Here is a 23,000-nt window from a genome sequence, read left to right as displayed (position 1 = left end):
TTTTGGCTTTGCTGTTGGAAACAGTACGTCCCATGCTGAGTGCTGGGAATCACAGATGGGCAATGTGCTGTTGCACTCGGGTCCTGCTTGCAGGCTTCCCACAGGCATTTGATTGGCCCCTGGGAGAACAGGATGCTGGGCTGCAATGAGCCTGATCCAGCAGCCTCATGTTCTTATGTTTTTACAATGAATGTTCACAGGCACACAGAAGCATGCTATAATTTGAAAGTGGATTTGGCATTGCCCCATGTATTGAAAAATAAATCACGAGCATTTCTGCAGCTCTAATGGATCCATAATAGATTTAAATAAGGCAGTCCAAATGCCAAGATGTCGACTGTGGTTTAGGCAATAGATGCGTGGGGTTTGCCGGTTGTTGTTTCTTTAATCGAGCCATCAAGGATCCATTAAGATTCCCCCCCCCCTCCCACGTGTGGAGCAAACCCGCTTAACTACCCGAATAAAAACTTTAGGAATATGGCTCCATGATTTTTAGGAAGCATAAGCTTTAATTTAAAACTACTTGGCCACATGCATTTTTCCATCACATCACAGTTTACTCAGAAACAAGCCCTAGTGCGGTAGAATTTACCCTCTCAGGCAGGTATGCATGAGATTGCAGCTGTCTCAGAGTGGGAGCCCACCTTAAGCGCGAATCAGAACAGGACAGGAGCCTGTTTAAAAGGCTGCAGGAGAGCAATCACGTGACCCACAGCTTTCTTCCCTCCCTCCTCCTCCAACCCTCCTCCCCCGCCTCCTCTGCGGCTCTGAAGTTACCGCAGTCCCCGCAGAGGCCACGCCCCTCCCGCCTCCTTTCCAGAGGCCACGCCCTCTCAGGCTCCTCAAGCCCGTGAAGCCGAAGCCACGCCCCTTCCGTGGCTGCTTGCTGCAGCTCGTCCCCTTAAGCGTCCCGTCCACCTCCAAACCCCGCCCAGTCCGCCTTCGCGCGACTGGCGAGCAGCGCTCCCTCACCCCGAGGAAGCCCCGCCCTCCCGTCACGCCCCCTCTCCGTTCCCTTTTGCAGCTTATAGATTTGGAGCAGGCCCCGCCCACCTCCCCTCAGCCGCGCCTCCCCATTCCCCCCCCCCGGCCGTTGCGCTCGCGCTCTCTCGTTCTCTCTTAGTGTCGCGTGCGCGCGCGCCGTATAAGCCCCGCCCCGTTTCCCTCAGCGGTTCCTCAGAGAGCGGCTGGCGGTTTGTGTGTCGGCGCCGGCGGGCCGCTCCTTCTTGTGTGCCTCTCGCTGTCTTCCTCCTCCACACACAGACACGGACAGCCGGAGCCGGGCAAGGGGAGGGTGGAGTCCAGCCCCTTGTCGCCTTTCCTCTCCTCTTCCCTCCCTCTTATTTTCCCCTCCTTCTTCATCCCCACTCCCCTCCTCTTCCTCCTCCTCCTCCTCCCCTCACGGACAACAACATGGCGGCGGTGTCGGGGGCAGCGGCGGGCAGCTGTGCCAGCCTCGCCGGGGGCCCGGAGATGGTGCGAGGGCAGATCTTCGACGTGGGGCCTCGCTACACCAACCTCTCCTACATCGGGGAAGGGGCTTACGGGATGGTCTGGTAAGAAGGGGCTAATTCTCTCCTCTTGCTTCCACTTCTCCCTCCCCCCCTTCAGCCTTTGCTGCTGCTTCTGCTGAACTTCCCCCTCAGCATTATTATTACAGTACTATTTTAATGCAAGAAAGCGCCCTTGGCTTATGGGGTTAAAGGCGCTGCGCACTAACGCTGCAACGAGGGACTTTACCTTACCTTCCTTCTGAATAAAAGCATGCATGGGATTGGAGATCGGGGCCGAGAGGTTGCAGAGCCCGACGCCTGCAGTGCTGTTCTGCGCGTTTTACTCGGAAATAAGCCTCTGTGCGGGGAGTGAGTACCCAAGGGCAAGAAAGGGAAACAGGACCGCAGCCTTATGTATGGTAGAAAGAGAGACCCCTTTCCTGTTTTTCTGGCTCAGTAAAAGGTACAGCTTGCAGGAGAATAAAAAATGCTTGCACACTGACCTGTTAGTCGTTGGGTTTTCCTTCTCACCTTCCTCTGCCTCCCAGTTTTTCAGAGGCTCCTGTGCCCTGCAAAGATGACCATCCACAGTGTCACTTTTATGCTGAAATCCTGTTGTGCGTGTATGTACAGCACCTGCTACCAACATCGGTGCACTGTATTTAGATTGTGTTGGGCTCCTAAGGGAGGCAGGGTCTGTTGGGAAAGCAAAATAGTATCATAAGTAGACTAGTCTTGCCCAGACATAGATTTACAAAGTGCAGCTCTTCAACTCAAGCTTGTGCAGGTTTACTTACAAGCAAATAGCAGTGACTTCAGTGGACTACCCCCAAGTAAATGTGCACAGAATGGTATATATATGCAAAGGGCTGGATTTCTTTTTTTAACCACCTCTTTTCTGTCAAACCATTAAATCAATAAGAGCATTGGAAGCAGCTTTATACCGAGTCAGATATATGGTCCATTTAGCTCAGTACTGTCCACACCAGGGGTCAGCAACCTTTTCCACCCTCAGACCATGTGGTGGGCCGGACTATATATCTTTGGGGGGGGGGGTTTGAACAAATTCCTATGCCCCACAAATAACCCAGAGATTCATTTTAAACAAAAGCACACATTCTACTCATGTAAAAACACGCTGATTCTTGGGCCGTCTGTGGGCCAGATTGAGAAGGCAATTGGGCTGCATCTGGCCCCGGGCCTTAGGTTGCTTACCCCTGGTCTACACAGACTGGCAGTTACTCTCTAGGATTTCAGACAAGGGTTTCTCCCAGCTTTACCTGGACTCCAGGAGATGCTGAGGATTGAACTGTGGGGACCTTCTGCATGCAAAGTAGGTGCTTTTACCATTGAGTTATTGCTCTTTCCTGTGTTTTCTGTTGAGCAAAGTGGAAGTTGTTGTAGGTTATAGGGCAATATATAAATTCAAATTATTATTATTATTTTATTTATTGTAGTTTGTAACATTCATGAGTCGCCTCTCCTTGGCCAACAGCACCCTGTGCAATTTATACTGATAAAAGCAATATAAATATAAAATGTGAAGCCAAGAGCTCAATAATCATATCACTGTGAACATGAAACAAAACCATAGTGTTTGTGTGTTGTGGCTTAGTTGATATATTTGACTTGATTATATATGTAGTGTGGGAGCTTTCTGGGAGGGCATGAGATGCCTCTATAAGCTAGGGAGCTACCTGATCTCTCATTGCTGAAAGAGTAAAAGCAAGGTGACATCTTTTCCCCAATTTATTTTGTCTTAGGGAAAAGTGAGAGAAGAGATCCTTGGTTGGATTTAATTAGCATTAATAACTTGTGGTGGGTTGCCGCTGACTGTATGCTGTCATGAGCAAAAAGAGATGGAGATGCAAGTGGAAGATTGAAAATTGAAAGAAATGATTGATCAAATGCCATCATTTGTCACATTTAGTTGGTACTTATAGGAAGTATGAAGAAAACAATTTGTTCTTGCATGTGTATTATGCTGGTTAACTCACATCCTCATATATCTGTCAAAATATGGATATGAGAAGCTGTGGCAGTAAGGTGCAAGACAGTGTTGTCTAAGCTGTATTTGCTGTTTGATTAGTACTCAAGTTTAATTGCTGGCATTTTCGCTTTTCTTGCTCTGCCAAATGTATTGTAGCAAGTGCAGTAGAACTCTGGCTTACCGTAACTTGGTATCTATCAGTAGTGTTTCAGATTTGCCAGAATAATTGAATATATCTTATTTAAATATCCATATGTTGTTATGAAACAACATAAAGTATACAGCGAATAATGAAGGATGAGAAGTAGTGGTGCATATGTAGGCAAAGTCTTACTGTGCACAAAAAAATCAGAACCAAGTGGTGATAAAACCACATTTTTTGCTTCAACTGCTTTTGGTAGAAGTCTACAAAACTGTGATTCAGTTTTTGTGTGCTTCATTATTATTAAAATAAGTACATTGAAAGTATTTTGAGTCTCAGGGACTTCACTGCAGCATAAACATACCAGTCTTGCAGTGAATGAGCTTTTTTAAAGGAAACATGTAATGGAATATAGTTGGTGAAAGTTAATAAATATTTAAAACATAATTTGACATTAAATATTATCTACCGGAGTCAGAGTGTATCTCTCACATGTACACACCCATTTAAGACTAGGCAACTGCTGCCCTAGAACTTTCTTCAGTTAGCTTATTCAGTTTATTCTATGTAGCCTAGTATCTCCTAATGGCTCTTTTGCAGGCATCAGTGACCACTTTTCAGACAGTGTGGTATCTGTGGACAAGGAGGAAATAATTTTTCTCACAGTGTTTGCTCAGCAGCACTTTGCATCAGGCCCTTTTAAGAAACGTTTTCCCCCCTTAGAAAGGAACATTGCACAGTACTCTGCCCTAGGGGAACTTTTTTTTAAAAGCAATATTAATAAAAGTTAGCATGTGAGCAATTGTTAAGCAATAAATAATACTGATTTAAATCACATTTGAATGCATTTTTTTTAAAAAAAACTTGTTGAATGCTTATTTTAGTGATAAAAAAACAAATGGGTCATTCCTTTAAAAACTATAGGTGATATAAACTGTGAAAACTGTAGTTGTATTTAGTTAAAAACTAAAGTATAGGCATAAGCCACTCAACTGCAGTTAGTAAGTGACCATAACGTGAACACTTATGTCTTAGTGTTACAGTAATGAGATTGGAATAAAGTTTATAGAAGTAGAAATGTCAATATTAAATGTAAAGATGTCATAAACGTATGCACATGCTCTAAAGCAAAGAAACTGTTGGAAGGTTGTGTTAATGTAAACATGTTCAGGACCAGTGTTGAGCTAACTCTGTGACTTTGCTTGAATCACTTAAGATAACTCCACAACAAAAGTTATTTGAAGCCAGGAGGAGGAGGAGGAGGAGTTGTTTATTTAATTTGTATACCGCCGTATACCCGCAAGTCTCAGGACGGTTCACGGGATAAAATCATGATATAAAAATACAGAATACATACTCAAAATAAAAACAAGAACAATACTACATTTTTAATAGGACCAGCCAAAGGCCTGGTTAAAGAGGAACGTTTTTGCCGGGTGCCTAAAGGTGTATAATGAAGGCTCCAGGCGAGCCTCCCTAGAGAGACCATTCCACAAATGGGGAGCCACTGCAGAAAAGGCCCATTCTCGTGTTGCCACCCTCCAGACCTATTGTGGAGGAGGCACACGAAAAAGGGTCTCAGAAAACCATTTCCTCAAGTGACAGCAAAGGATCCAGGAGTACTCCTAAACTATGAACCTGCTCCTTCAGAGGAAGTGTAATCCCATCAAGAGCAGGCAACCTCGAAGCCATCCGATCTAGGGAACCACCCACTAACAGTGCCCCAGTTTTATCTGGATTGAGTTTCAGTTTGTTGGCTCTCATCAAGTCTGTTATTGGGCCAAGACACTAGTCCAGCATTTCCACTGCCTCACCTGCAGATGTAAAGAAAAGTAGAGCTCTCTGTGTCATCAGCATACTGCTGACAGTGTACTCCAGACCTCCGGATAACCCCACCCAACGGTTTCATGTAGATGTTCAGCAGCATAGGAGATAGGATTGATCCCTGAGGAACTCCACATTGAAGGCTCCACAGGGCTGAGTTGAAATATTCTAGATTAACTCTCCTTGTGGATTGTGATACAGTGGTACATCTGTTTAAGTACACAATTGGTTCCAGAAGTCTGTACTTAACCTGAAGCAAACTTTTCCATTGAAAGTAATGGAAAGTGGATGAATCCATTCCAGACGGGTCCGCGGAGTACTTAAACTGAAGCGTACTTAACCTGAAGCGAACTTTCCCATTGAAAGTTAACGGAAAGTGGATTAATCCGTTCCAGACAGGTCTGCGGAGTACTTAAACTGAAAGTACTCAAACCGAAGCGTACTTAAACCGAGGTATGACTGTAATTAGGAATGCTGCTTTTTTGCCTCCCTCTAGCTCATTGCACTCACCAAAATCTGGCTCCCCTCCCCCAACACAGTCTCTGTTGCTGCTCTTGTCTTTTGAAGTTTCTTCTCCCACTCATCCTGACTTGGCTGATGTGATGGCAGAATTGGCTTCTTTGCAAAATCCTGCCATTTCAGCTCCTGGTTGCTTGCTTTTTTCACAGCTTCTCAACCTTCAAAATTCATCTTTTATATTTCCTTTGCATCTCTGGATTGCTGTGGTATATTGCCATTTCCCCATGCTACCTCCCTTTAGCTTTCATGCCATGCCTCATATGGCTTTTCCCTCCCCCCCCCCTGACAATATTCCAATTTTGCTGGTACTTCAGCATTCATACAAATAACCTCATTGACCCAGCTTCCCCTCCCCCCACATTCTCTTTTACACTGACTTCTTTTCAACCTCCACTGATAACCCTTAAGAACTCTCTGACCATTTTCCTGTGGAAATCTGTCTTGGCATTAGCGCTATTTCCTTCCCTCTTCTATCTCTTCCTATTTCTATGATTTGTAGGTGGCTGTGGTCCTCTTGAAAGTGTTATCTTCTGCCTACACCTTAGACTCTGTAAGAATGTAAGAAGTTGCCTCATACTGAGTCAGGTCATTGGTCCTTCTAGCTGCATCTGATCTAAACGTCTACCATCAACTCCTCCCTATCCTATATTATTTGCTTCCTGTTCTGGCTTACTCTTTTTATATAATTCTTGAAGCATCTCTGAAGAAAACAAGATTTGACCAACTTTGCCCATTTTAAAGTCATGCTGCCTTTCTTCTCTGCTGTCTTCCCAACAAAGCACCTTCTGCACCTTCTAATGTACACTCACTAAATCCTAGATGCTTCTTTACCTTTGCTTTGCTAAGGCCTGCACTTACGCTATACTCCTTTTGCTCAGGGCCTTGTTGACAAGGATAAAAATTGCTTCCCACACTGTGTCCATTCCCTTCCCCTTCCCAGGGTAAGTTTATTTAAAAACCAGTCATTTTCATATTGCCAGGAGCTGGAGTCCTTTTGGAACCCCAGCCTTCAACCTGGAGTCCACCTGTGCACACTTGGGGGGTACAGCCTAGAAGTAAAGTGGTGGAGCCCATGCAGTGTGAGCAGAGTCCAGTGGTAAAAGGGTTGTGCCCATGCACCTGGGGGCACAGTGAGGGAGGGAGGAAGCAGAACCCACAGAAAAATGCATTGCCAAGGTGTACTACTCTTCCATGGGCATAGAAGATACCTGCCACTAAGCAGTGTATCCATGCATGACATTAATGACTCTACTTGCTTCACAAGCACAAAGCATTAAGTGCATAACACAGTTTGTTGAGTGCAAGTGCAGTTTACGTGCTAAGTCACAAGTATAAACTACTGTAATGAACTTCCCAATACAGGGCTGCCTTCAGGTGTCTTCTAAAAGTCATATAGTTGTTTATTTCCTTGACATCTGATGGGCACCACTACCAAGAAGGCCCCCTGGCTTGTAACATCACTTCTCACAATAAGGGAATAGTCAGAAAGCCCTTGAAGCTGGACATCGGTGTCCAGGCTGAATGGTGGGGGTGGTAGGTATACTGGGCCTAATGCAAGCTACTAATGCAATGCAAGCTTTATCTAATATGGTTAAAGTTATTGTGATGCTGTATAATCTTGCAACTACCGGTACTGATTCTGAGAAAAATGATAAAGTGCTGAAACCTCACAGTATTTTGGCAGATAAATTGAATTTTGTTATCTTCATGATTGAAAAAGCATTTCTAGAAAACCTGAGTCTTGTTCTGTAGATAATGCCATTAATTTTTTAATAATGACGATTCTTCTTCCAGTTCAGCACATGACAATGTGAATAAAGTTCGGGTGGCCATAAAGAAAATCAGTCCTTTTGAACACCAGACTTACTGCCAGAGAACTCTTAGAGAGATCAAAATCTTACTGCGCTTCAAACATGAAAATATTATTGGGATCAATGACATTATCAGAGCTCCAACAACTGAACAGATGAAAGATGTGTATCCTTTAAAGATGTATGCCCTTGTGCTCTCATTGTTTCAGCTTTCTGCTCTGTATCACTGTTGATTGTTTATCTTGGTGTTATCCTAAATTATATGTTAAAGACTACTTCCTTGATCTTGTCATTCACTGATTCTTGCTGTTTTATTAGTTGTACTAAGCCCAAGTCTTTCTGTTTGTAATGTAACAGAACCTTTTTAATCTGTTGAGGACTTGAATCCCTCATGGGTAATCTGCTGGAGAGAGGGCTGCATGCTGGCAGAGGGTGGGGCCAAGGCTAAAAGTGGACAGAGTTTCAAGTGTAGCATAGCTCGCTCTTTGTACACCTCATCTCTTTTTCCTGTGCCATCCCATCTCTCTGTGCTTCCCTCAACAGCTGTCTATTTTGGCTCCTTCCCCCACCCATCCATTGACACTGTTTGGAACTGATAACTTGCACAGAATCTTCCCACACACACACACTCTCACACACTTCCATTGTTCCACTTGTTTTGATTGTACAGTCGTACCTTGGAAGTCAAATGGAATCCGTTCTGGAAGTCCGTTCGACTTCCGAAACGTTTGGAAACCAAATCAAAGCACGGCTTCTGATTGGCTGCAGGAAACCACGGAAGCCCCTTCAGCTTCCAAAAATAGTTCGCAATCCGGAACACTCACTTCTGGGTTTTGAGCGTTCGGGAGCCAAAACATTCGAGAACTAAGCTGTTCGAAAACCAAGGTACGACTGTCTCCACTTTGGGGAGTTTCCCTCTCCTTCTTTCTTATCCTTCTAGGCCCATCCCAAGGTTCACAACAAGCCTTTTCCCCCTTTAACTTCAGGGCTCATCATCTAACAGCCACTTCTTCTCTACTTTTCACACATGCGCATGTGCACACACATACAAAATGCAGATGAAATGACTTCCAGAGGGGTGGTTCAGAGAGCAAGGTGGCCTCACAGTGTCTGGAGGGCTACATGGAATTTGGCCAATGACTGCAGACTCCCCACCATTGTAATATAATAAGATGGGGAAAGATTATACAAGTATCCCTGCCAAGCACCCTGTTTTAAGCAGGATGGCCCTGCTTTCTTTGAAGGTGATCCAGGCTCTGCCTTTGTCCTGGGACACCCCGATTTCGCACAGCAGATGGGCGAGGGTGAGAAGGGGCAGATGAGGGTATGAGAGAAACAGGTGGCTGGGCGAAAATGTGAGAGAAGTGAGTGAGTGGACAGTGGGTGGCCAGGTGAGCAAAGAGGAGGGGAGATTGCGCGGGCAGGGTGGTGGTGGGGTGTCCCGCTCTACCCTCCCAAAATGTTGGACACTATGTATATGTCCAGTTGTCATACTGGAGAGGATTGTTTGAAGCAGTCATACGAATTTTTCCAAGAGCCCAACTGATTAGCAAATTGTAATAGGATATGGAATCATGCCATTCTCAATTCCTAAGCAATCGTTGTACCATGTGAATGTTGCAATTTAGAATCACAGAACTGTAGATTTGGAAGGGACCAAGAGGCTCATCTAGTCCAACTCCAGCAATGCAGGAATCTTGCCCAACGTGGGGCTCAAACCCACAACCCTAAGATTAAGAGTATTGTGCTCTACCGACTGAGCTATTCTTAAGTAAGACTACTATGACATTAGTTATGGGTGATGTGCTTCTTTATTGATTAACCATCTAGCAATATTGCACATTTTTTCTTCTAAAAATGTAGAAATGATTTTTAAAGAACTTGGGAGCTGAGCAACTCCAGTATTATGTAGTAGAATGTTGGTTTGTTTGCCTTAATACGATTTACAGATACATTGTGCAAGATCTAATGGAGACAGACCTTTACAAGCTCTTAAAGACTCAACATCTCAGCAATGACCACATCTGTTATTTCCTTTACCAGATCCTGAGAGGATTAAAATATATCCATTCAGCCAATGTGCTGCATCGTGACCTCAAACCTTCCAATTTGCTGCTAAACACCACTTGTGATCTCAAGGTTAGCAAGTATCTTTTTGTCAATATGAAAGTATCCATGTCAATATAAAACTTACTCATTCGCTATTTTAAATCAGTGGATTTCTAGGCCGACAAAGATCCCAAAAACTAAGCTGCAACAGAGACTATTAGAAAGGCATGTGTGCCATTGTTGTGGTATTTGGCAATGAAGTTTTAGCACACACACAAAAGTTGTTTATGCATGGATTGAAGCTTTGTTCACTTTTTTGTTCTGATGTTATCTCCATTTCCTTAAAGAATGGAACCTGTAAATGTTCCTTCTTGTTGCCATGGGACAGCTAATCTGCAGATTCTAAAAGACAGAAAGCACATTTACAGTTTTTATTGCAGCTTGAAAATCAGAGGGTTGTTGATGATAGGATCATAGAAATATAGAGTTGGATGGGACCTCAAGGGTCATCTACTCCAATCCCCTGCAATGCAGGAATTTTTGCTTGATTAGGAATATTGATGTGACAAAAATAAAGAGAAAGCTGTCCCTATAACATCTTTGTTTGATTTTATATTAGATCTGTGACTTTGGACTGGCTCGCGTTGCAGATCCAGATCATGATCATACTGGGTTCCTGACAGAATATGTAGCTACGCGTTGGTACAGAGCTCCTGAAATCATGTTGAATTCTAAAGTAAGAGCTATGCATGGAAGAATGCCTCATGTGGTGCTTGAAATATTTAATAACAAATAATAATAAATATTGTTATTCTTATTACTACTACTACTGCTACTACTGTTGTTGTTGGGCTGCCTTCAGGTGTCTTTTAAAAATCACGTACAGTGGTACCTCTACTTACGAATGACTTGACTTACGAATGTTTCTACTTACGAATGGAGCTCCGTCCGCCATCTTGGATGCTGTTTACATAGGATTTTTTCTACTTACGAATTTTTAGATAGGGTTTCTTCGACTTACAAATTTTTTATCCCAATGCATTCCTATGGGAATTGGCTTACAATTTTTTTCGACTTGCGAATGTTCGTTTGGAACGCATTAAATTTGTAAGTATAGGTACCACTGTAGCTGTTTATCTGTTCAACATCTGCTGGGAGAGCATTCCACTACAATGTGGCTCCTGGAAAATCTGATTAATTTCTAAATTTTGTTCATGAACAAATTGCACCCCGATATTTAATTCACTGACAGTGACCATATGAGAGTTTGCTGGCTCAGTTGAATGTCTTGATTATGTGTTTAACCCAGTGTTTCTCAACCAGTGTGCCTCCAGATGTTTTGGGACTACAACTCCCATCATTCCTGACCACTGGTCTTGCTAGCTAGGGATGATGGGAGTTGTAGTCCCAAAACATCTGGAGGCACACTGGTTGAGAAACACTGGTTTAACCAACTGTGCTGCAAACCAGAGCTAGCTTTGACTTCAAGCAGAAATTCTTGATTGCATATCATTGAAAGTTATGTTGCTTTCTGAGAGATGAAGCTGCTTGCGTATGCCTTTTTATATAATTACCAAATTGAGACCACAGTACCTAGTGCTGCTACTTTTTAGCTTTGGAATGAAAATGTGAATATGATAGGAAATAAACTGTAGCAGCCCAGCATTCATTTGCAATTTTAATCCCTGGAAGAAAGTGTACATATGCAGGCATGCAATTATGACTAATGAGAGACAGGAGCTGGCTAAACTGGCAGAGCACAGTGGAACACATGGTTATGGGTTTGCATCCTAGTTTGCAGAAGCAGGCAAGTGGGAATCTAAGGCAGTCTGAAGCTTAGTAGTAGTGGGATCCAACTCACATAAACCCAAAAAAGTTCAATGGACCATGTTCTAATACTTGTCCATTCTTTTAGCATGTATATATAAAATCTTATGCACAGAAGTATATCCAAAGTTCTAGTGCACTTCAGAAATCCATATTGTCAGGTTTTTAATTATTTCTGTATCATCTCTTTGTGTGCAAAATATGCTGTTTATTTCCATATGAAATCAGAAGTTAGTACCATTTTACACATGAGCAGCTCAGGCTAAGTGTGTGGCTTGCTTAACTCTGCAATCATTGAAGTTTAAGTTTCTTGATACTTTGTCTATATCAAAAGATCACACTGGCTTTAGGGCTTGGAATAATAAAAAGAGTAATCTTTGTGGGTTTCACATGGTAACAATTAAATAAAATTTGTATTTTTTGTTTCTAAGACTGCATTCCCATGCACACATGTCAGGGTGAGTGCAAGGGAATCCAGCTGAAAGCAGTGGTTGAATATGCACCTTATGATAAACCATAGTTTAGCATGATGTGAATAAGCAGGAGTTGGCTGTAGCGAGCCTCAGGCTTACATGCTCCCCTCCCCTTTTTTGTTCCTACATGATGATTAGGAATCTGGAAGCTTTTACTTAGTGACCGTTCATAATGTTCTGAACCAACCAACCAACTGTGGTTATTGTTAACTACAGCTAGTTTAAAACAAGCCAGCTTGACACTATTGCTACTGATGTTGGCTTGTTAAGACTAATTGTGGCTAGGCTTAATAGTAGTTCTTAGTCCCAACAGCATGGCAAGCTGTGCTTAAATCAAAAGAAGAAGCTTCTAAACTTCTCATGGCTGAACTGTGGTTTTCTGTGATAAGCAAATATAAACATTGAGACTGACTTTTTAGTAATCATCCATAGATTGTATGGTAGGTGTCTTCTGTACTTTTGTGGTTACCCTTCATATTTATAAAACACAGTGCTTGCCTCATTGTTCAAGAACAGTTATATAAATTCTGATTCATCACAAGTGCTAGGACTGGAATTCTGGATTTCAAAATTACCATATCTTAGCTCTCTTAAATTGCAGTATGTTGAACAGTACAGCAAATGCTAGCAACAAGTGATTTTCCCCATCTTTCTACTTGTAGGGTTATACCAAATCTATTGATATCTGGTCTGTAGGCTGTATTTTGGCAGAGATGCTATCAAACAGACCCATCTTTCCAGGAAAACACTATCTTGATCAGCTGAACCACATCCTTGGTAAGATTTCTATATATAACTATAGGCAAATGCTGCTTTTGTCTACTAATTGCCATTTCTCTCCAGCCTACTGATTTGATTGATGGTACCAGCTGTGGCCATCTATTCATATTTTTATTTTAAATTCATGCTGATTTTCTCCCCTATTCTCACCTCTCCTGCTCTGCATGCAGCACTCTGCACTTCTCCACCAGACAAGGGCACAATCCAGCAGAAACCTCCTTGATGTAAGCGCCACTGAAACAAATAGAAAATGAACAAGAGCAAAATTCCTCTTCAGTACCATCCTTTGATACAAATTTTCATTATCATCCATTGGTACCCAAATATGAATTAGTTTGAGACAGTTCAAGAATACCACATAATTGCCCTTCAGTACTGCTCCCGGTTAATTTAAAATACAGCTTCCAGATTACTAGTAGCTGTTTCCAACCAGTTTCCAAAGTCAACCCCTGAGGAGGGGTTAAATCCGGAGGTAACCAGAGCAGGGATAATGTCAGGAAAGGCAGCAGCTGGTGAAATAACCTTAATTAGTGGAAGGTGCTCAGCACCACAAATGACACATGGGTGTTCAGTGACAAACCTGCATCTATTACTACACCCAATCTAGTAAATGATAACAGATTTAAGAAACTTGATATTAATCTTTATCAAATGCATTCACATGCTTTGTTTCCACAATAATACTCTTTTCTCTATTTTATTGAATTGTAGGAATACTTGGATCTCCTTCTCAAGAAGACTTGAACTGCATAATCAATTTGAAAGCCAGAAACTATTTGCTTTCTCTTCCGTACAAAAACAAGGTGCCATGGAACAGGCTGTTTCCAAATGCTGACCCCAAAGGTAACATAAAAAGATTGAGATAACAACTGGAATATAGTGATGCAAGGTTTGTGACCATTGAAATCTGAAATCTTGCCCATTAAATCTCCCTTCACAGAATATAACTTTATAAACTACGCTATATTTGTGTTTGGTATCAGATTCATTGCAGCTTGTAAAGAGTTTAAATCACAAAAAGTTAGAGATTTGTAGTTTGCTAATTTCTGTTCCTAGTTCATATTCATTGGAGCTAATCACTTCATGTGCTGGTGGTCAGTGGCACTCTGAAGGATGGTTGCTCACCCTAAGCATTAACTTGGCCAAATGCTCATGAAACTCCTTTTAGCTGGTGCTTTTTTCTTTTTCTTTTGGAGTTGGGAGTGAACCTCTATCAATTGTGCTTGACTCCAGGTTAACAAAGCTTGGAAATAAGGGCCAGGCGCTATGGACATGCACACAGTGCATATGGGCTTTGCATTTCATGTTTGGGTGAAATCTACACACATATAAAAAACACTGTGAAAACGTTTTGAAAAATATATTGAATTTGCCATAGCTTACTGTTGCCATCTAGTATCACATTTGTATTTTGCACTTTGCAACACACTTAAAACATTTTATTTGCAGCTGTATAGCTGAGTCCTTGGTGATGAGCAGAGGTAGGGAGCCTCTTTGGCTTCTTTTGCACCCTTCTGGGGCAGAAAGACATAAGTACACTGACTGTGGCAATGTCCAGCAAGATCAGAAGCAGAGGGCTGGCAAGTACCCCAAGACAAAGCACACTTACTGCTCATCTGCTCCCAATAAAATTAATTGTAAGTCCAGTCCAAAGTCCCAAATAGCATGATGCCTTGGAACTTATTAGGGAGATTGTGGGATTTGGTTTGTTCTCCTATAAACTATTTTTCTTCCCACCCTCCAATTTCTGTGTTCTGAATTTGGATATATATGTCTTGTGCTACTGGCTAAACTTATTCAGAACCACTCTGAATCATGCATGAAGGGAAGAACAGTGCTGAATTAATATGGCTGCATTACAACACAAACTGAGTCTAGCTTTCTCTACTATAGCTCTTGATTTGTTGGATAAAATGTTGACCTTCAACCCTCATAAAAGAATTGAAGTGGAAGAAGCTTTGGCGCATCCATATCTAGAGCAGTATTATGATCCAAGCGATGAGGTAGGGGAACATTTTATTTTACTTGGTTTGAAATCACTGAAACTCTTTAAGTAGATGCTTAGAATAGTTTGGGGAATAGAGGAAGCTAGCAAGTAAATCACAAACAAAATTCATAATTTTATATGTAGTAGTACGTAAGTAATTATATATTTACATTTACAGGCAGATCTGATAATTTTTACATTTCCCTCCTTTTGTCAGGCTCCACTAACAAGATCACTGTTAAAGTGACAAAATTCTGTGCAAGCACACTCACTAACATTCAGCAATCCATTCTAGTGTGATTGTGAGTGTGTGACAATGCTCACACATCCTAGCCCTTTGCCATTCTCTTAATTCCAAATACAGTCGTACCTTGGATCTAACGCCTTGGCTCCCAAACCACCTGATCCTCGAAGTAGTTTACATTTACCTCACTGTTACCTTCCTGTTTCCTATGGTGGTTTGGAACAAATTTGTAAACAGGTGTACTAAAAGCTTTCATGTTTTTGTTGTTTTTAGCCTGTAGCTGAAGCACCCTTCAAGTTTGACATGGAGCTGGATGACTTACCAAAGGAAAAACTGAAAGAACTGATTTTTGAGGAAACTGCTAGATTCCAGCCAGGATACAGATCCTAAATGACATACAGGTACATTGAATCTTAGCCTAACTCTGTAAAGATGGCACAAGAAAATAACAGACACATAATGTGTGACGACATTTTTCTAAAGTAATTATTTTATAAATCTTGAATTACTGGATATCATTCTTGAGTAATCTTGGGTAAATTGGGGCCTTCCTCTGCAAGGGAATTCCCTGCTAGCCATCTTAAAATCAAAAAGAGAAAAGTTCAGCCCCAAATTGAAAAATGGTCCAAAAATAAAATAATTAAAACCATTCAAAATAAAGACTCAAAATCAAAATCACAAAGATAAAAATCCAAATAGCCTCAAAAAGCAAAATAGAAGTCAAAAATCCTCAAGTCTCATTGGTGTGTTGCAAAGGAAAGGGGAGGAAAAGGGCAGGCGAGTTGATCCAACAGTAGAACAAAAGAACTCTCGTGGCTTTGAGAAAACAAAACAGAAGAAAAATATTTCTTCAGTTTACGTCATTTTCAATAATTAGTAAAAACCTCAGAAATCTCTGGAATTCTTTCCTATAACCTTATGATGGGCTTTATTAGGTAGGTGAGGCAATATAATTAACTATATTTTATTCCCCTACAGACCCGCATGTGTGGGTTAGCAGCCAAAGAGATCAGCTTAGCAATTGCACTTAAAAGCGTAGGACTGAGCAGAGTTTAAATCCCACCTTAAGCAGTTTAATTGAAAGCATAGGACTTAGCTGTTAGGCTGATTTCTCCCTTTATTATCCCATTTATCAAAGAAACAGGCTACAGACTGAAAATTAAGTTTAAAACATATATTTTACTCACAGTCAAGCATTTGTCCTTAGCAGCAAAAATAAATGCAGGTAAAATATTTTTTTGGGTACAAAAATAAAAGGTTATTTTCAAAATGGGATCTAGGCTTGGGGCGGACCCAGACATGTTCATCTGCTCACACGGTATGAAGCACAGAGAGAGAGAACAGGAAATACTTCTTTTGCTTCCCCCCCCCCCCCAGGAGAGAAGGGGGAAATGACAGCACACGTTAGTCTGAGTTTGCCTATCAGCAATACAGTTCTATGGTCTTAACCCCTTCACATGTTAACTAGCACGAATATGCATTGTTAGATTTTGCATATCTCCCACACTACAAATTTTAGTCAAATGTGCTCTGGGTACACCTGGGGGTAGAGCATAATTTACATTTGATTTGTAAATAGTGGACACAATTGGGTATTTCAGTAGAGTATTAAATGCAGTACTGTTTGGATTATTTACCTCAGGTGGCGCTGTGGGTTAAACCACAGAGTCTAGGGCTTGCTGATCAGAAGGTCGGCGGTTCAAATCCCTGCAACGGGGTGAGCTCCTGTTGCTCGGTCCCAGCTCCTGCCCACCTAGCAGTTCGAAAGCACATCAAAGTGCAAGTAGATAAATAGGGACCGCTCCGGCGGGAAGGTAAACGGCATTTCCGTGTGCTGCTCTGGATCACCAGAAGCAGCTTTGTCATGCTGGCCACATGACCCGGAAGCTGTCTGCGGACAAACGCCGGCTCCCTTGGCCTATAGAGCGAGATAAGCGCCGCAACCCCAGAGTCGGACACGACTGGACCTGATGGTCAGGGGCGCCTTTACCTTTACCTTACCTGCTTTACCCTTCTTAAAGATGTTGCAGAAGGTCTTTCAGAATATTTAAGTGAAGACAGGAAAGAAATATGTTTCAATAATGTTGGTTCTGCTGCCTTGGTTTGCTTTTTTGAGGGCTGTAATTTGATGGTTGGTTCTCATTTCTAATCCTTTCTACTTTAACAATAAATACACACACGGTTCTTTGTTAAAACTTGTTTCTTCTTTGCCTCTCCCTCCCCAGGAAAAAGGAGTTCAAGGGCTGGACATACTCCACATAGATGTTATCTTCCTGGTTCTTTATCTATGGTCATGCCTTGTGGCCTATTTCAGCTTATCCACTAACCACTTCAAGCCATTCAGGAGAACCATTTCTGGTAGTCCTGGCTTTTATGCTTTCAATGGATTCTTTATTTATGCCTGAAAAAATTGTCACTGATATTTCTGTGCGTAATGTCCATCACTGACCTTTATGCAGTACTGTACTTCCATATGCACCTACTGCTGACAATACTGCTTCCTTTTCTGTTTTGAAAGATGCAGTGTTTCATCCCCAGATTTTAACCTAGAAGGTGGCAGACAAAGATTTCTACATCATGAACTGTTTTATTTTCTAGATTTAAATTTTGTTAGTAGCATTTTTATTTTTTAAAGAAAAAGCTACGATTTAGGGCACTTTAAGTCAGTGGCATCCTCCACTCTTTTGCACTTGGTAAATGGCATTTCCGTGCGCTGTTCTGGTTTGCCAGAAGCGGCTTAGTTATGCTGGCCACATGGCCTGGAAGCTGTACGCCAGCTCCCTCGGCCAGTAAAGCAAGCTGAGCGCCGCAACCCCAGAGTCGTCCGCGACTGGACCTAATAGTCAGGGGTCCCTTTACCCTTTACCTTTAAGCAGTAGTGGTTACTAACACACACAGTGCAGATGGACTGAGTGACAGCATAGGCTACATTAATATTAAAATCATGTGCTTGCTCTGATTTCTTCTACACATGTAAATTATTTATTGCAGGGCATTTTACTAGGACATCCAGAAATCTTGCTTTGTTAACCAAACCTTAATAATGGGCGGGGGGGCCATTCTGTCACCTCTTTCAGCAGTCCTAGGTACGTCAACAATTTTCAATTTGAATGGTACTCCCAAAGCATTTACTGTCCTATTTGAAAGATATGCATATCCTAAGCATGTTTACTCAGAAGCAAATCTCAGTGAGTTCAGTAGGACGAGTAGGTATTCCTAGGATGATAGCCTTGCAAACAGAAAGTAGCAGCTCAATAGCAGTGAGAGAGTAATTTAGATAACCAAATTTCATCCTCAGTAGTTTTCTGTTGTGGAAAGGCACCATGTGGTATTCATTAGTGAGTGGATATATTCATATGAATATGTGAACTCAGTCTACATATTAAATACCAGTGAAACACTTCAGGTATCTTTACAATCTTTGAATTTACACGGAGGGCTCTGACAATGGAACACTGCATCTTTGAATAAGAAATTTAGAATTTACCTTGCTGTAATCTTCCCTGTGGTGATAGGCTCTCAAATCCTTTGATTTGATCTACTGCTCAGTTAAATTGTTTATTGATAATGCTGATTTAGGGCCACCAAACGAAGCTATCACTAAATCATGTTTCGTTGAACACCTTACCTTTTTTAATGATAGCTCTTTAAGTATTTGTTTCTGAAACTGTGTCATGTGGAGTTTACTAGGTGTAATGTTCCAATGCAGTGCCTCCTTTACTTTCCCCACTGCTCTGTGGTGAGAAATTTGCCTTGTTTAAGATAATTACTGTGCCCTCGCATGACTGTTACAAGCTTTCTGTGCAAAGATGATTGTCTAAGTGCCACATGCCTACAATTGAAAAAGTTACCTCCGAGTTGTGTTGAATTAAATTCTATCCAGCAAATAACTTAGGAAAAAAATAGTTTTGTTTTAGCTGTTTTTTCTCTGCTCTGTTGTGTTTTGGAAGCAGTGAAGAATAGACTGTATAAAGAACGCTTACTAATGCGAACAAAGACGCACTTGTAATTAATCAAAAATAAATTTTAATCTTGTATCTTTACATTAACCTTTCAAATAATTTTATTTGCTCTTTGGTAAAGCATTTAAATGGGAATCTGACGTCTGTTGTATTAAAGGACACTTGCTGGTGATAGCACTAATTTTATCTGCAGTATAATTTAGAAAGCATTAACCTAGACTTTTGGCCCTATCATTTTACATATTTACTGAGATTGACAGAACAACTCCCAAGTAATGATACATAGGATGGTTCCAGGCCCCAGCCACCTCAAGTTAGTGATAACCAAATCCCATTGAAAGTATTGGGACACTGGTTAGTCACACCTAAACTAGTTTTGATTGGTTCCAATGGGGCATGCTGCACAATCCTAAGCATGTTTACTTGTCTCATTGAGACTTAAGCTGCAATCCTGTGCACACTTACCTGGGAGTAAGTCCCATTGAACTCGATGAGGTTTACGTCTGAGTAAATGACTTTAGGATTGCAGCTACAGGCACTTTAGCAGAATTCGGGGCCCAGTATAAAAGGGTGCTTATAGGATCCAAAATCCAAATATTTTCTTAATGAATAATTTAGGAATTTGTTTAAGCAGACTAACTTTTAGTAAACACAAGTTTGTCTTCAAAGGGCATTTTCTATTAACTCTTATGGTCCATAGTACTACTACTTTGTAAACCACGAATAGGGGACATAGTTGGGAAAACTGCGAAGATGTCAATTTTGTTAGGATTCTACACTTCGCTGTTTGTACTCAGGTGGAAACGTTTCTTGGACTTTTACAAATCATATCTTAGCCAAAGGCCTGCACCTCATTCAGTTGAAATATAGCCCTAGGCTCTGCATGTACGATCATTACAGAATTAACTTGGTGAGTTTTGACTGTTAGAAAAGCTCTACTGAAATAACACCACTGTTTTATTAGAGCTTTGCCAGCTTTTCATTTACTCCTTGCAGTTATGCTTTGGAGATTTAACTTTAGTAGGATGAACATTACCTTGGATTTACAACTCTACAAAAGAAGCCATGGGCACTATTTACTAATATCTGGTGCTTTGAGGCATTACTTCTGTCTGCTTTTAAAACAGATTGACTTGAAAGCATTAATTGCAGACATCAAATGTTTTAAGGCGTGAAATTCCACCTTGAGCATAAAAGCAGGATTTTCAACAGGAAATATTTTTAAGATGAATGCCTATACCAATGTGTTTTTATTACCTGTCTATTTCTGCATGACTATCCCAGGAATTCCTACTAAAGTGATTGAGAACATGAGGTCATGTTACCAATATAGTATGCAGTTATACGGAAGTTTGTTCAGGGATCTTTGGTGTAAGAAATGCATATTTTGGATTTGATGTGAGTTGAGTGCAGATTGTGCATATTCACCGGTCACTATATTAAATCCTTTGGATAACTTCATATTCAGCTTGGAGACTATGCATATTGATCAGGCAATATATACACTATTCATTCCGTCAGTTTGTGCACATTCTCCGTTCAGCTCCTGTTAGCTGCAACATATGCAAGCTGCCAAACATTCCAGTCTTCGGCTAGTAAGACCCTGCAATTCACAGTGGTATAATGCAACAAAATTATGTTTCCTGGCTGTGATTGATTGAACTTTTGCTTTCTGAGGCCTATTCCCCCCCCCCCAAAAAAAGCCATACATGTGTGCCATACATGGGAAGCCTCATAATGTGTGTTTTAATTGGTAACTGCATTATCACATAGGTAAGATATGAGAGCTGCAGGAGGACTTTGGTAATTGAAGGCAACCAATTTTGTTTCTGCTTTAAAATACTTAAATATGAAGCCGCCTTATAGAGAGTCAGATTATTGGCACATCTACCAAAGTACTTGCAGTGGCTCTCAAATATCATTAATGGGGAGGTTTTCCCCAGCCCTGCTATACGATATTCTTTTAAGCCGGAGATGCCAGGGATTGAACCTTGGACTTTTGGGCCATGCAGACCTTATTGCTTCTGCTACTATGTGCTACACTATGGTATATTTATAATTTGTCAGAAATACATCAGCCAAGAAGCTGTCATGGGGATTGTAAATTCTTAAAGAGTTCCTTGGTTTCCGTAAGTTCAGTATCCTAAATGCTTGCTTAATAAACCAATTTTTAAAATAGCTCAGATAGGGGTATACATACATATGATTTCACTTTTAGTCCTTTGCATAGTACTTCTATATTTATAAAGCAATGTTTTGAAGCAATCCCAAGTTTAAGGGAAAGTATTTTTGTAAGTGTTGCAGTTTAAGTCCAAGAAATCCTTTTCACATAAGTTTAAAATGCATTTCTGCTTTGGCTTGAATGATTTGTCTGAAAAGAAGACACTAATGAAAAGTGCACCTTGGTGAAGTTCATCCAAGCCATCAGTGTTATAGCATGTGCTGTGATCAGAACTGAAGTGATATATTGGAAGAAATTCAACCATAGGACTAACCTTGTGACCCCAGAAGAAACTTGTAAAGGCTGCAGCAGGTTTACTTACTATTGTTGCCTTTTCTTGTGGTGTTTCAGCGTAGAGCACTCCCAAGGAAATACTTCTGCTTTTGTATTTGCTTTGTACTGTTGGTGCCTTAGTCATGTACCCCAAACATCCCGCACAGCTAATTTTAGTTAATGGTAAGATTTAAAACCTAAAACAAAAGCAAAATTTTATAAAGGTTTTCTGTATGTTGTTACATTATAACAACTAAACGTTTATATCGTGTGACAGATTTGTGATTTGTTTATTATAATATGTATAGAATGACTGTGAGTAGAAAAGGTTTATATTTCATCTTCTGTTGATGTAAACGTATATACTTTTTTTTTAATTAAATGTCTTTTTAGTATATGCCATCTGATTCTTGTACAAACAAATGTGAATAAATCATTAAATTGTGATCCTGGATTACCAAAGTAAGAAAGTATTGTGCATATGTAGAATGAATGTGGTAGTTGCCTTTCTAACAACAAAAAACAAACAAACCTAAGAACAAAACGTTAATTGAGGACACATGAAGATATCATATTAAGGTTTTCAGCACCCAAGTAAAAGCTGACTCTCTTAATTAACTTAAATCCATTTTTGCCTAAATAATAAGCTAGCACTTCCAGGATATAAAAATAGAAAAAGTTACTACTACTTATGCTCAGGTTAAGCTATTTACCAAATAACCCTGTGGTGAGGGGGTGGAATATGCTGCCATTTTGCTTGCGGAACAGCCACGATATCCTGTGTGCTCTTCCCCTTCCTGTGCTAACAACAGCTGGAACAGCACAAAACACCAGGCACCCTCCCAATCTCCATAGAAGCACTGTCAAAGCCAACGAAGTAGGAATTGCGCACGGAGTGAGCTGAGAAATGCCTGCCACCACTGTGTCGCAACCTGGTGACACAGCCAGCAAGTGGCCAAGTCACCAGGCACCACTCCAAGCAGGAGTTTGAGTCCCTTTCGCTGTTCATGAGTACCATTTTGGAGCATAATATGGAAGGCAGCTCACACAACACCCACATCACTTCCTGGGGAGGGGACCTGCAGCCAACCTATGTGCACACTCTTGGGACAATATTCAAGACATTCCACCCCCCACTCCATAGCATGGCAGCAGTTGCTAATTGCACGGCATGAGGAATCTTGTGTCATGGAATTGATCCAGAGTAGATTCCAATGTATAGTTAGCAGAGTAACAACTTAACACGTTGCAGGATTCCCCAAAAATAGACCAGAGGCAATTGCATTTCATCCAGCAGAGCTTTACTTGCTACTGAAGGCAAATGAGCATAATGGTCACAAATCCAATACATTCAGGATTGGCAGTGTCCATAAGAAATCCAGTTGTGGCAGACTTGAACTTACAA

At 41.2% G+C, this 23,000-nt stretch overlaps 2 protein-coding genes and 1 long non-coding RNA gene across 3 annotated transcripts in view; 2 read left to right on the top strand and 1 right to left on the bottom strand.

The window, feature by feature from the left end:
- PPM1F (protein phosphatase, Mg2+/Mn2+ dependent 1F) overlaps positions 1-7,894 on the top strand; it is a 60,122-nt gene extending 52,228 nt beyond the window's left edge. The window contains exon 8 of the transcript XR_015947370.1: positions 7,763-7,894. The gene's annotated coding sequence lies outside the window, so the exon portion shown is untranslated. The remainder of the gene's footprint in view (positions 1-7,762) is intronic.
- Positions 1,171-22,057, top strand: MAPK1 (mitogen-activated protein kinase 1). Its single transcript, XM_035098160.3, has 9 exons — positions 1,171-1,556; positions 7,763-7,945; positions 9,729-9,918; positions 10,448-10,564; positions 12,791-12,905; positions 13,620-13,751; positions 14,802-14,911; positions 15,413-15,540; positions 17,365-22,057. Exons 1-8 carry the CDS (start codon positions 1,414-1,416, stop codon positions 15,527-15,529), a joined length of 1,107 nt encoding a protein of 368 aa, XP_034954051.1. The 5' UTR covers positions 1,171-1,413; the 3' UTR covers positions 15,530-15,540; positions 17,365-22,057.
- On the bottom strand, positions 9,915-17,259 carry LOC148683094 (uncharacterized). The gene is made up of 3 exons (XR_015947372.1): positions 16,777-17,259; positions 13,059-13,142; positions 9,915-10,230 (listed from the first exon to the last, which is right to left on the bottom strand). It is a non-coding gene; the product is annotated as an uncharacterized LOC148683094 (long non-coding RNA).
- Positions 22,058-23,000: the final 943 nt, after the last annotated feature.

The sequence above is a fragment of the Zootoca vivipara genome, chromosome 16, assembly GCF_965207765.1.
Source record: "Zootoca vivipara chromosome 16, rZooViv2.hap1.1, whole genome shotgun sequence".
Classification (NCBI taxonomy): Eukaryota; Metazoa; Chordata; class Lepidosauria; order Squamata; family Lacertidae; genus Zootoca; species Zootoca vivipara.
Note: the sequence above shows the minus strand (reverse complement) of the source record. Positions and strands in the feature narration are given on the sequence as shown.

Bases quoted from the DNA above. Each gene is read 5' to 3' on its own strand.
- MAPK1 (XM_035098160.3), top strand. From the start codon at position 1,414: ATGGCGGCGGTGTCGGGGGCAGCGGCGGGCAGCTGTGCCAGCCTCGCC. The intron at 7,946-9,728 runs GTATCCTTTAAA...TACGATTTACAG, and splicing joins ACTGAACAGATGAAAGATGT to ATACATTGTGCAAGATCTAA. The intron at 13,752-14,801 runs GTAACATAAAAA...TCTCTACTATAG, and splicing joins TCCAAATGCTGACCCCAAAG to CTCTTGATTTGTTGGATAAA.